The 14,853-nt window shown below is 45.1% G+C and overlaps 1 protein-coding gene across 3 annotated transcripts in view; it reads left to right on the top strand.

Annotated features, from left to right (window-relative positions):
• The window catches only part of LOC105568792 (MAP7 domain-containing protein 1-like), a 156,393-nt gene that overhangs the window by 3,691 nt on the left and 137,849 nt on the right, over positions 1-14,853 (top strand). The window contains exon 1 of one of the 3 annotated variants that reach the window (XM_012024753.1): positions 6,891-8,147. The exons of the other annotated variants lie outside the window; for them this stretch is intronic. Within the exon in view, the coding sequence (XP_011880143.1) occupies positions 8,105-8,147 (43 nt within the window). The 5' untranslated portion in view covers positions 6,891-8,104. Of the gene's footprint in view, positions 1-6,890; positions 8,148-14,853 lie in introns of those variants that run through there. 3 annotated transcript variants of the gene reach the window in all.

Genomic DNA, 14,853 nt, shown 5'->3' with positions numbered 1-14,853 from the left:
TACTACGCACTTTTCTCTCAGTGCGTGCAGCCGCATGTAATACGATCGAAGGGTACAGAGCGCACTTAGGAACACCGTGTGCATGCGGTTTCCGCGTTGTAAGTAGCATCGGCCGCACGCGTATCCGCCAGATGGTTTCACGTTTGTCGGTATGGTTCAGCGATTTTTTAACGGAAGGAAGTCGGCTGAGCGCGCACATGCATTTTCTTTTTTTTTCGTACGGATACCGAGCCCCGAAATGAATTCAAGTAATTCCGTCGAGACATTTTTATTATCCGCATCTGCCTCGCTCACTGTGTCACAATGATTCTGCACTTTGCGTTCTTTTACGCGCGTAACATTGTGACGTAACTTCGCGCTGCATTTTAATTGCTCGAAGTTCACGGCTAGGTTTAAACGCATTATGGAATTTTCTCCCCCCTGTAAACACGAAGGCGTTCGTGTATTTTTATGTAAAACAGTATTGTCCCGTTCCTTACGTTCTTTTGTTGTCCATTTTTATTCCTCCTCGAAAGCATCCCTATTTTTTTCGTTATGCATTGTATCGATGACAGCTTTACACCGTACCTTATTGTTAACTGCATTCTCTCGACAATGATCTTGTCTCTTGCAAATGCTACAGCATTTGCGTATTCATTTCCATTGAGGGGCAAAGTTCCAACAAATCCCGTCGAGTGTTAAACACACTTTGTTAAACTTTTGTATAAAACATGAGTACGGGAGGGATAAACGTAACGTGTGAATAATCTTTTTTTACCGTCACTTTAAATCTATTTTCGCAGCATTAACGTTCTTTTAAGTTAACATTGTACGATTTTATTTTTGTTTTGCAAATACTTCGATTCGTACAGGGAAAAAATGTTGTTGATTTAAATATAATAAAGTTGCTTAAATTAAACGTTAACGTCACGGGCTGCCGCAAATAATTCACTCAATTGTACATCCTATGGATTTTAATTTTAAGCATTAAACTAAATACCCAGATTATTGAGACAACTATCTGATGTTTTTCTTTTATTAACACTGATGTTGTTTCAACGATTTTATTTTAATTACACCGATCTTGTTGACGCCTCATTTTTTCCACGTACATTCAGAAAGACGAGGTGGGACGCGAGTGTAATGTTGACATTGTAGTAATTAAATTTTTTAGCATAATTACCTAATTGCGGCAGTCAAAAACATCTCGTTGGAATGATTTGTAACGATGAACCTTGATTTCCTCGAGCCTCGCAGCCACAGCTCGTTACACCGAGTAGCCCGGCTTCGTCCCTTTCATCGAGCACAAGGCTGTCAATTCGATCACTCGAGGCACCGCGTTCGCGCCTGTGTTTCAGATTGATAGTTGTTCGTTGCGCGAGTAGCAGCGTGTAACAAAGACGCTTAAGTAGGTTGCAGTTATTTATTCCCGTAACACCCGTATGACTGCCTTCTCTCGGTAATGGGACGGCATTGTTGCCCGCTTCCGTCTCCGAGGCTGCGTTTCAAAATCCATCCGTTTATTATTGACTCGCGGGATAATTCCATCGCGCGTCTCCAAGCGTTAATCCTTCAACGTCGAATTCTCGTGCCGTATACTTCAAGAAAGGCAATTTATAATAATGGACACGTGGACACGCGAAAGTAGCCGAAGTACGGGAGTATCGGCCTCGTTCTCGTGCCTTGTAATCCCGCTCATGCCACGCGTATTCATCTTCAATTTAGATCGACGCGACTAGATCGACACAACGACTTCGAATCAAAATGCCAAGATAACTCTATTCCTCGTAGCGAGTCTGAAGCTTCGGCCAACGGCGCACGATACTAATTTTCCTACTGGATCGGCTGCGAGAGCTAATCAGGATTTAAGGCCCAGACACACGAACAAAACTTAAGCCAACGGCACACGATACTATTTTTTTCTACTAGATTGCTTACGAGAGCCAGTCAGGATTTAGCCTTAAGTCACCTGATCAAGAACTCTGCACCCTGATTGGCTCTCGTAAGCAATCCAGTAGGAAAAATAGTATCGTGTGCCGTTGGCTTTAAGCACTAAAACTTAAGGCCTGGTATACAATGAGTTGTTTAGCCGTTAGTCAGAAGTCGGAACTATGTTGATCCTTTTCCTTTCTGGGTGGAAGAAATAGGACCGACATATAGTTCTGACTTCTGACTAAGGACCAAACAGCCCATTGTAGACCGGGCCTTAGACCCAGTTTCACCCGGAAAGAAAAAGGATTGACATATAGTTCTGACTTCTGACTAACGACTGGCAACTTAAGCAGAAGTCAGTCAGAAGTCGGAACTATATGTTGATCCTTTTTCTTTGCTGGTGAAAGGAAAAGGACCGACATACAGTTCTGACTTCTGAGTAACGACTAACAACTCATTGTAGACCGGGTCTAAGGCCTGGTCTACAATGAGTCGTTAGTCGTTAGTCTTCCACCCAGAAAGAAAAAGGATCGGCACATAGTTGGGACTTCTGACTAACGACTAACGACTCCATTGTAGACCGGGCCTAAGACTTAAGGGAAATGACCAATGACTGCTGAGTCAAGAGGCACGGTGTCTCGCGCCAAGTATACACGTATTGGCTCTCGTAAGCCAATCCAGTAGGAAAAATAGTATCGTGCTGGCTTTCGTTTCAACATTGTACATTGCCTCATTCACGAAGGTGCCGTGTGGTACATAATACATAGAAGGTATCGAGTACATATGCGTGCGCAGGCAATGGGCTCGTGCGATTCTCTCACTGCCGGGGCAGCACTAATGACAGACTTTCCGTCTAATTTTTGGAACAGAGGGTACATTAGGCTAATTCGTAAGTAACGAGCGCGATTTCGCGTGATACCCCGCCCTCGTCAGGGTCACGTAACAATTGATCGCGCCGACATCAGGGGCGTAATAAACAGGAAACGGCGTGAAGCGCTTTAAATGGATCGACATTCGCCGGCTGCCGGTCGGAATCGGCAGCGGGAAGCGGCTCGTCGCGTTGTCGGCTTTAATGAATCGTCCGTTTCGTGTCTCGTCGTCTCATCGCGCGTCCCCGATGTACCGATAGGTGCAAGTCCGGCGCGAACTCTAGAGTATATGCGAGCACGCGGATTGCTCAATGTAGGCGGATCGATATTGTACAATGACTCACTACTCCGCGAATCTCGTTGCCTCGGATATGCAGATATAATATAAATTTTTGCCGCGCGACTTTGCTCAACGCTTAAGCGCGCCACGGAATTCTCAGGCCGCGGAGATTGGGTTTTTTTTCCTCTTTTTAATCTTCATTTCTCCCCACCTTATCTCCAGATATCATATCGGACAATTTGTAACTGCCTGAGCAACAATAGATAGCCGATCGAGAGTAATAATTTATTTAGCCAAGTACCTTTCGTTTCGATACACTTTCTCGTGCGTGGTTCCGCTTGTCTCGTATAAATTATTTTCATTTCGCGCCGCTGTGGGATAAATTGGAATTTATTAAACGAGAGTGGGCCGCGCAGCCGGGATCGAAGTAGCGGGCTAGCGAGAAGACGGCGCAACGAGAAAATTTGCATCTCGTGCGTTCAAAGTCCACCAGTTTCATCGCGACGTATCGTGGGTCCGTAACGCGGCCGTGTTCCCGCCACGCCGACATGCAGCGCCCGCCAATTACGACCGCGCGCAGCGCAGCGCTACGTAATACGCACTAATTATTTTAACACCGTTACGTAATCGCATCAGCCGGATGGTGGTTTTTCGGTCGACGCTTCTTTCACCGCCGGAGAGGTGGGCTCTTTCCCCGCGCATTGACCGAATTGAGGATAACGTGCAAACGATCGAAATGAAGATTCCGGCCTCGGTATCGCTTGTCGACGTAATTAAAACGCAAGACTGATCGATCGATGACGCATCCCCCCTCCGGATTATTTTATTGTAACGCTTGTTGACGGACCCGAAGGCGCCTTATACCGGATTTCGGAGATGAAACGCGAGTAAACGCGAATGAACAGCTTGCTTACGGCAAGTGCTCGCGACACTGTTCGCATTCGTTGAACCGAGTTATTCATTCGCGCTCGGTCGTCTGGACCGAGCTTTATCTGCGCCGAATTAACAATCCGCGATTTCGCGTGCTCCCGATATTTGCATACTCGCTTGCTACGCGACGCCTCGTTCTTTCGTTCTCCTTTTTCCCCCCCTTTTAAAAGAAATCTCTTGGGATTTCAGATTGCCCCTTCCGTGGAATAATCTTGGGTAATCCATTTGGGCAAACCTGAAATCTTTTTCCTACTCTCGTCCTCTCTTTGAGACCTGTTCTTCGTAAGCATTCGGTTGATAACGTGCGTAATAAGTAATTGGCGTTGCAAATCCTCTTTTACACAATGTACGTGAATTTGTTTACGCTTTTATCTGTGCGTTGCAAGTTTTATTTTATGCCTGTCACGTTTCATAATGAATGGTCCTTATGCTCTTATTAAATATCTTACTTGTCGAGAGAACCTAAACGTGCATACCGCTTTTTCTTCTTCTTCTCTTCAAACAGGACATCGATTTCCGGCTTCTTGGTCATTGTCTCACGACAACTCGCCCCGAGTTGAGTGACGTCCTGTTACGCGATAGCCGTATCTTCTTCGCAAAATGTTTCGTCTCGTCATTGTCGCCGATGTCATTGAGCCGGTTTATCGAACCTCTTTGCGAAATGAAAATTATCCTGCATGTGATAGCACGAGGCTACCTTGAACATTATCGTTAGCCTGTCCTCTTCTTTCTTCCTATCTTTATATCGTCTGCCGCCGACATCTTGTACTTCAGCATCGCGCAATAAACAAAACCGAATCGTACACTCTTATTCATTAATGCCTGGACCTCAGTTTTACTAGGATCCACGTGTTTATAATCTTTATTCCCATTTATACAGCGATGAGTTTCAGGCTGTAGTTCACACAGCTTCTATAGAAGTCTGTAGTGATATACAGCCTGAAACTCAGTGATTTGTATAGATGATAAAAATGGTGATAAAAATGCAAGTCCAGGTATGAATGAATAAGGGCCGTCGCACACAAAATCGCATAACCGCGTATGCGTAACGTAAGACCGTCTAGACCAATGAGCATGTTATCAATATGGCAACTCAATGCTCGATGCTCATTGGTTTAGACAGTTCCTATGCTGTGCAATTTTGTGTGCGATAGCCCTAAGACAGTACAAGGAACAATACCATAAACGATACAATGATACAATCGCGTAAATTTCTCCCAATTCATATCGCGTTCGAACAGATCGACGTTTGCATATTGATCCGCCAGGAAATTCCTGCCGACGTCTACCGCGACAGTAATAGATTCTTTCGATCAGATCTCTCGCATCGCCGCCGTCCATGCGTTTGCACGTCCGACTTAGAAATCGCCTGGAAGGAAAATCTCTCCTACCGGCGAAGAAACCTCCTCTCGCAGTCACGTCTCCGCACGTCCGTGCGCTAAACGCAATCGCATGACGAACGTCGGTCCGATTCGACCAACCCCGTTCATCATCCGATTTCTATACACGCGTCGGGGCACCGTCGGTCATTTGTTGTCCGCCGAGCAATTCCGCCCGTGGCCGCTCCGTGAAAGTTGTGCTCCGCGCATCGCTCGTCCGCGCGGCATGTGGCACGCTCGTGCAGTATGAAATCGTGACTTATGCTCGCGAGCATGCTAATTATCCGCGCAGCGCCACGGCCAATTTTTTACTCTTTCCGCGACGGGGACGTCATTCCTCCCTTTATCGCAGCCGCTTCGCGTGGCAAAAGCACCGCCTTCTGCCACTTTGCGTCGAGATAGTCGGATAAACGGGTGACTAATCGTCCGATGAAGCATTTGTCAGCAGCGAGGATAAACTTGCCCTTTCATGAATTTTTTTTAGTCAACTTAACGTTAATTCTTTTTTGCAATAGAAATTTAATTATGTGTAGTCTTAAAACGTTGAGTATCTTGGATAAATAGGCTTTAACTTAAGATTACGTAAAATTAAAATGCGTAAGAAGTTAAACGGGGAATGAGTCTCGCTATTGTTTCTGAATCCTATTTATTATTTATTATTTTCAATCCAACAAGTCTGAAAGGAGATAAAATCTTGATTTATTCAAGGCATCCTCGCACGTACCTCTGCTGAATTGACTCACTCGGCGTTTTATGTAAAAGTATGTTTCAAGTGATTCTATTAGATGTTACGCCGTAAAAATAGGATTAGGATTCATCAAGTATTAACATGGATCTCGCGTGCACTCTTGACGCGTTGCTTAACTCGGTCACTGGCATGTTGCCTATTTAATGTCGTCACAGGTCGTTTCGAACACTTGTAGCTAAAAAAGAAAATGTCCAGATGGATCAAGTGCAGGCCTCGTGTCTCTCGTTCCTAGTCTCTTCCTTGCCCCCCCCCCCCTCTCTCTCTCTCTGCCACTTCGACAACATTATTTACTGCTTTCTGAACATCAGGTGCGCGCAGGTTGAGAGCGTTGCATTTCCTCAAGAATTACCATAGATCAATTCACTTCGATATTCCAATACTCTAAGTTCTCCCGACTATTTTCAAATACGAGTTTCCCAAGATGGTCTTATCATAAATCGCATTGGAGCGTATGGCATTGCAGGCCATAGTGATCTCGACATTTCTATCAAGCGAAGCGTGTCTAAAAGAGCTCGATGACGCATTTCGGATCGATATGATTTGAATGGAATCGCGACCGGTCTGTTGCATCGTTCGCAACCAAGTCTCACGACTGAAGACAGTAATTCCCGAATTCTTCCCTCTGGGAGTCCGTCGCGACGGCCGTCATTCGTTGCACTATTTTTCGCGGGGGCAGAAAAAGCAATGCAAACGGAAGAGACGGAAGGCGGGTGGGGAGGCCGCGGTACGTCGACTCGGGATGAACGGGGGGGACTTGATTCATCGTGGAGGCCGGGCGCACTCGGCTTCACGCAGCCGTAGAGCGAATCTCGTCCGTCCCGATCCTGGATTCGAGCGCGCACGAGCCAGCCAGACCGCCAGTTGGTTATGCGTCTTCCGCGCGAAAGTCAAGGACGCGCGAACGAGGTTCCGTAGTTCTCCCCGACCTTCGCGAGCGCGCGTGCACAAGTAATCACGGTCGATCGTGTGATTCGCCGGGGTCAGTGCGCGCGTTTTCGTTTGACTACAAGGAGAATCCCGCGGTCTCCGTGACTTTCCCAAGTCTAGAAATCGCGCCTTTCGGCGCTCCGGTCTCGCGATCCCTTTCTCAGTGAGGCACCGAGCAATTTCGCGAATATTCAGTATCTCTGTGGTCCACGTTGCCGAGGGAACGAAAGATTCGATGGTGTTGTTACAGTGCGCGCTAGAAAATCCGGCCCGAAGTACAATATACATCGCGAGAATAAGAATTGAACGAAGCCAGTGGCGAAGGCAGAGTGGAAAGTAAATAGATGCTAAATAGAAGAGAACAAATGTCAATGATCAGTGAATCACGTTGCATTTTAATATTGTCTGCTTGGTAAACGCCGTTACATCATCGCACAAAGTGACTGTCCGCGCGTCACTCCGCAAATTTGCAAACTGCCATAAAGTGAAGCTATGATACTGTGTGTCACGTGTTCTATTTATTCAGCTCTACTCGCATAAATTCATTCAGAATGTTACAATACGCGCATCTCATCTGAAGTCCCTCGCCACTTGCTCCGATCAAACATTCAAATACATTGCATTTCAGTTCTCTTTTTCGTACATTCTTTTTTGCATCGATTAATATTATCATACTGATGCGTTTCGATATCTCGCCAATTTTCTTGACACATTTTACGTATCGTTAAATATAAAGCAAAGCAGAAACTCTCGTTTGCGGTCTCAGTGCGAGGCCTATGTGAAATCAGTTTTAACACGACGACATAAATTGCTCTCGATCTCTCCGTAACGAAGTACGTGCCTACACAGTGTCCTAAATTGGGTGATTCACCGCGCACTCACCGAGGGTTCGTAACACTCGGAAACGCGCCGTTCCGCTTACCTTTCTCGGCTCTTCACGATCGAATAATTTCGGGAATAATTCCTCGGTCTCGATTCCCTCCCGTGAAAAGACCTTGAACACACCCCGTTACTTCCGGTGGCTAGTGTGAACGACTGACGAAACGAGCATCAACTCACAATGGTAGTCGCAATGGTCGCAAAGTATGGACAGTCCGATCTAGGTACGTCTGATCAATTGTAACAAGAAGACACTAGAGCGGCTCACACGTGCTTGAACTTTAAGCTCCAATTACCTGTCTGCGTCTTGTACATTTTTTCGTCAGTGTTTTCTTGACCATACCCGGCATCTTTAACCATACAGACAATTTATTGCGAAAAATATTAACCCTTGGCCAGGGTTTGAACCTGGACCTCCCTACACTCTAGGCGTCTCACCAGTTCGACCACCGAGGCATATGATAATATTTGTCGCAATAACAGTGTAAAGATGTTGTCTACGTGTGTGTTTTCGACTTTTGTGAACTACGCGCCGATAAGGGTTGTCTGTGTATTCTGATTAGTCGATTATTCATCATTGTCGTGTTTCCCACACAATTGGGAAAGGGGGGAGGGGCGTGCAGTTTACAAAATTCGAAAATATACACGTAGACAACATCTATGTTCTGTTATTGTGACAAATATTATCACGTGCCTCGGTGGCCGAATTGGTAGGACGTCCGCCTGGAGTGTATGGAGGTCCAGGTTCGAAACCTGGCTGAGGTAATATTTTTTTCGCAATAAATTTTCTGCATTGTTAAAGGATGCCAAGTATGGTCAAGAAAACACTGGCATTTTTTCATTATGTATAGTACATGCTCATATAAATCGTACAATCTCCCTCCCAGGTCTTAAAAATTTCTCGCTTGCGTTCACTCGTACAGAATAAACCGCGTCCAGATTTATAATCGACGAGTTGGTCGGCAGCTACGAGAGTAGCACACATGGTGTTAAGTCGACTCGCGTAATTATTGCGCAATATTTCGCGTACACATGTTGATAATAACAAGTCTAGTGTACGATGTAGCACGCGTAGAGATGCGATTTATCTCGGCCACGCGAAGGAAGCGAGAGATTTGTTCTAATGAATTGCACACCGCTAAACAAACTCGAGCGAACGACCTATAATTACGAGCGAGTGTATTACGCTGTAACGAGCCAAGATGGAAACGCTGGATGAAATAGGTCGGCCTTAATACTCCGATCGATTATTACTTCCGCTCCGTGAGCTATTAATTTTGATGAAATCTGTAAGAAATGTAAAAAGTTGTATTTATCGCTCATAAACCTCGGTTAATGGTCGAAATAGAATATAATCGTTGATATGAATATAGATAGAACAGTGCGGATCGAAACGCACTCTGATTAATCTCGATGTACAGGGAAAGAATTTTTTTTTTAATTTACCCTGAAAATCACAGCGTGGGACAACACGGCATTTCAAAGAATTTCAGAGTTTCTTGAAATTTTATCATACATTTTACTGGTAGAATGTATGGTACAATTTCAAAAACCTCTCATAAATTTGTTCAAAATGCCATGTTGTCCCACGATTACATAATTTTCAGGGTAAATTTTAAGAGAAAATTCTCTCCGTGCACAAAAGAGCTCTTTAGTAAAGCACTTATTCTTCGGAGAAAGTTTCAATCATTGATCGTGGTATTTTTTAGCCGCAGTTTTAATCGTGGAGCTATAAATTACGTTGTAATTACGCATGTGGATTAGGTTCGTATAGCGAATCATTATTAAATTGATCGCACACGTATAGGAGGTTTCAAAATAATGGTTCAAGTACAATTCAGGTTTCGTAAGACCGCGATATAATATCGCCCTCGTTCACTTATCGTCTAATCATCTACTGTAGCAGTTTCACGATTCGGAGCGCGGGATTGTAATTTCCGCGATAATTTTACCATTCGGAGCACGTTTGCCCCGTCTAGCGCGAGGCGGGTTGCTTGCTTTATTCGCAGCCGAGTGCCATAATTGCAAGGTACACATACACGTACGGCGTCGCGCGTTCGGCGAAAAGTGCACTAAAGTCTCCGGAGGCCGGCTAGTGCGTTCACGTGCGGTTGAAAGTCCTCCGCCATCGATCGTCGGAGAGAACTCGATCGTGTTGCGCGATACGTAATCGCTCGACGGCTGAAAAACTGCGGGAGAGAGAGACGACTCCGTGGTACTCGAGATGGAACCGGCTTAATGGCATTCCGCCGGCCTGATGCCCCTGCGAGACCCGCCTCGCGCCGAGGACCGAAGGCACGGTGGATTGAAATTCGTCGCGGCGAATTCCGCAATCAGCCTGTTCCGGCGTCATCACCCGTCGAATCGCGTCATTAACCCCTTACGCATCGTGGCGTCTCGCCCGCGGCACGAACCAGTTCGTTTAAAATCCCCGCGCGATTCTTCCGCGATACAAAGTATCGCGGCGCGCAAAAAGATCGGCGCGCTGAAGAAATCGCGTCGCGGCTAATGAGAAATCTCACCTTGAAAATGATCTTGTAAGAGGCGCAGGTTAATTGCAGCTGGATATCAAAGATAGTATTTTGTTTTCAGAGGGCAGTTTATTTATTTGATAAATGAAACGGTCGTTTTTTTTTTATTGAAGATTGCATCTCGAGATTTTGGAAGGTGATATGCTTCTTGCACAGGCGTGTGAATTTACCATAGCGATATTCAGATTAATGTCGCATGTTTTTTACGATGCTCTTTTCCCTGATTAATTAACGTGGCACTGACCGCATTACGGTGTATTTATAGCGAGAAAGCCGCAACGCGAAATATCATCTCGGCCAACGTCTTCTAATTAAGCGTACGCTATTCTCGGTGATGTCGGTGATTAGCCATAGGCTTAATTATGTTGGGCGTAGGGTAAATTGGAAAACGTTTTTTCATATATTGCCTAACTACACGCTTTTCGCACACTGGAACATGCACGGGCTGCTTATTAGTATTTTCCTCGACGAAAGCTTGTGTTTCTCGGCGCATAGAAAAGTCTCACGCATCTACGTGTGAAATTTAAATAAATAGAAGTGAGAATCTTACGAAAACGAAGCAAATGCTTTTTGATATTCAGACTCTGCCAACTTATATTTTGTATACTTATATAAAATGTGTAAATATGTGAAGTAAAAAAATATAAGTATCGAAAGATAAAAAGACATGTAAAATATCGTGTTTCTCACTGTAATCAAGTTTTGTAAAGGAATGTTTAACCACAATCAAGCTTTTTAGTCGACATTGACCGGCGAGTGCTTTAATACAGAGAATTTATTGCGAAAAATATTACCTCAGCCAGGATTTGAACCTGGACTTCCCTACTCTCCCGAGACACCTAACCCGCCTAGAGAGTAGGAAAGTCCAGGTTCGAACCCTGGCTGAGGTAATATTTTTCGCAATAAATTCTCTGTATTAAACCACTGGCCGATTAATGTCGACCAAAGAGCTTGATTATTGTTATTTATTACCGGCAATTTAAAGAGATTTCTATGCTTGAAAAGAATGTTGCTTGATTATTTGAGTCAGTTTGTTGTTGCTATGCGAGACACAAACGAAATTGTGGTACCTTTTGTTTTGTCATGAATCGTACGTCGTGCTAACGCAAACGCATAATCCATGGCCTAGGTCAATCTGCATTTGACATAGGCAGAATGCGAACGATATGTTTGTCCTCGCTCCTTTCTCTTTCCGGCCATGTGTACGAAAGGAGAGATCTGAAGTGCATTTGCATTGTGCACACCCGGCTCATGACTACCGCCATTGTTTTCGGTTGCTTTTCACAGGCTATTGGGAAAAGCGCAGCTGGCTTTTCCCTTCAGCATTCGTTATAATTAAAAAATAATTCGCTGCTTATGCGTTGTTAGTCTTTTGGGTCAATCGCAACGCCGAATATAATATATTATAAAACGAGAAGTCGCAAGACAGACCAATTACATTTGCGTAAATTAGAAAATGTTAATTGCAACAATAACTCACAACATTTTCTTAAAATTTGAACTACGATTTCCAACTATGGCTATAATAAATGTATGGAAATATTTTATTTATAAATTTTTGTGTCAACGTACTTGCACACGCACAAAACCTCTTCCTGGAATTCTTGATTTTTTTTTTGGTATAACATGGAATGAAATATTATCTGTCGATGAAAACAGTTTGGGGACACTTTGGAAAAGCTGGATATCGCTATGGTGTTTCCCGGTCATGGGGCAAAAGGTTGAATCGAAGCATTAAGTCTTCCTCTCGTCGATAGTCGCCTGAGTTACATCAGGACTTTCTACTCTCGCGACTAGCGCGGGGATAATTAACGTGCTTGAAATATGTCCATGGAAGAGTCCAAATAAAAATTCATTTCAATGGAACGGCAATGCCACTCATTTTGCAATCGTCGAGCCTCTCTTCGAATCTTTATTCCATTTCAAGTCTTAGTAATACGTCCGTGGAAAGGCATTCCAGTTCCTTTGATTTATTAATGTCTCTCGAGGAAGATGTTCGCGGAAGCCGCCGAGCGCGAAGCACGAGTCCAAAGCGTGCCGCATTTAGCGCGATTTTTCAGCGTAATGAGTGTAACATAACCGTTAAATGCTGAGTATTCATGACGGATGCAAAATGTAGGGTATACAGCGAGACGACTCCGCCGGCGCGCGAGCTCGAACGTTTCCTTCTATCTAACCCGCGGATCTGCCGCGAAGCCTAGCATGAAACGAAGTTCCGCGCGCGAGACCGCGCCGCGAATTCTGCTTAGCAGCTTGCGTGCTCACGCGATATATTATATCGCGCGCATAACGAAGTAGGAGGAGAAACGAAGAGTCGCGATAATCGTCGGCCCGTGGTGGCTTTGTGCTAACTTCGGAATTTATCTCTCGCCGTGCCAGCGGCGAGATATCACAGATCGATATCTCGCCGGCCATCAATTGCGGCGGAGGCACTAATCGCGCGCAAGTTTTCGCGGCAACCTTTCGCTACTTGCATACGCTTCCTGCAATAATCGTTGTTGATTAACCCCACGACTGAAGAGTCGAAAGGATGGAGACTTAGGCGCGCGCAATAAATTGCAATTTATTCGGCACGTTTCCACAATATTAATTAACGTTGTGTATAATTTTTTTCTGTTTCAGGTAAGTCGATGCAAATAACATTTTCGCGAGGCGCTGCGTACATGGTCGCTGTTGTTTACGTCGAAAAGTGAGTTTACGCTGCTTTCTACCGTAATATTGCGCAGAAACGGTGCGGTAGTTTCAATTAATTAATGCGTAGCTCGAGCGACCTGCGTGAGTTATGCGAATTATTTAAAGCGTAACTCCTGATACGCGACTGGTTCGGCGAGATTAAGATAACGTCGAGGGAATCGCGATGGAATCGTAATAAGAATTTGACACGTTTCCACGTGAAAGTTTCGCATAGAACGAACGTTTAGCGAGACTTATCGCCGATTCTTCTCGCAATTTAACTATTATCGACGAAAGGAGAGTTACTGTCACCAGTAATGATTAAAAATTGAGAAGGGAAACTTATAGTCAACCCAACTGGCTAGTTATTTAATTAGTTTAGTACACAACGTTTCGACCCTATTTTTTGGGGTCCTTTTCGAGTGATACTGCAAATCAACAACGCCGTTATGAAATAATGTAGGTTAATAAGTAAACAGGATTTAGTTAAAAAGTTAAAAGTGAAGTAACGCGCCTAAGTTAACTATTATCGCCGGAAGGATGAAACGCCAATACGCTCGTCGACAACGTAACTATTAATCGAGATAAGAAAAACCTCGAAGTGGGCTCCTATTGAAGCAAGTGCACGCTGCTAGGACGTGTTGCAGGAAAATGCAAATTGCGCATAGTTGCAACAACCACGCGTGTCTATTTTTACGCGGACCGAGTTATTTAGCATTCAATGCTCAATGAATAGATGTCTGATTCATCGGTGTAAGAAGCATGCGGCGAGAAGAAGCGGGTTAAAAAGTAGCGGCATGCCCGCGCTTGGCTCTCGCGTTCAGGCCTTCGACACGCGGATTAGCGGTGTATGCGTGGCGGGTCAGCAAGAGGCAGGTTCGATCCACGTGATAGATTCCCACGATAGGCGGGTCGACGGAGGTGCATTGCGTTTCTCGATCGCCGGATCGAGGAATCCGTGCCAGGGGAACGGTCCCGCGCGGAAAGCTCCCTGCTATCGGCGATCGTTTCTCGCGGGCGGATTTACGCGCCCGCACGCACGAATCGTTCGTGTCGCTACAAATCGCGTATCTTCCCCGCCGATCTGCTCCAACGCTATCCAGCTGCGTTAATTTTCCATGCATCCATGCTACTTTTAACGATTTAGAAGAGAAAGCGAGCTGAATATCATTAGGGCAGCGTCCATAGATGTAGCGCGAACCTGTCTCGCGTGCAGAATAATGCTTCTCCTTGTCCACTGCCTCGCTCAAGCGGCGAGAAAAACAGAAAAGGCTGGATCATTATACGAACCCCACGTTTGTGCATCGCAGTCAGTTAATTATATTCGCTAAAAAGAAGGGAGCGGCGAAAGGGATGAGAGAGATCTTTCCGGCCGATGAACGAGAACAGATTTCATACATGTTGCGAATATTATTTCATCCTTTTAAACGAGGGAGTTCCGACGGAAAATCGTGTCGAACAACGCTTCGATGTCCTTTCCGCGATTCGATTTTCATGCGCTTCAACAATGAACTTAAAATATTGAACTTATTTAAGGGGATCGTTCGGTGACATTTAACGCCCGCATTCTCTCCGCCACTCTGTAAGTTCAGGATCGAACGTGGAATCTGTGCGAAAGCGCTATACACACGGGTATCTTATAGTAAATATAATAACAGTTATTCTTGTTACCGCTAATCTCGCTTACCCGCCCCCGCGATCCCAGAGTCACGCCATCGACCCGGTG

This window comes from Vollenhovia emeryi, unplaced genomic scaffold (assembly GCF_000949405.1).
Source record: "Vollenhovia emeryi isolate VEMERY1.0 unplaced genomic scaffold, V.emery_V1.0 DF939127.1, whole genome shotgun sequence".
Lineage (NCBI taxonomy): Eukaryota > Metazoa > Arthropoda > Insecta > Hymenoptera > Formicidae > Vollenhovia > Vollenhovia emeryi.
Note: the sequence above shows the minus strand (reverse complement) of the source record. Positions and strands in the feature narration are given on the sequence as shown.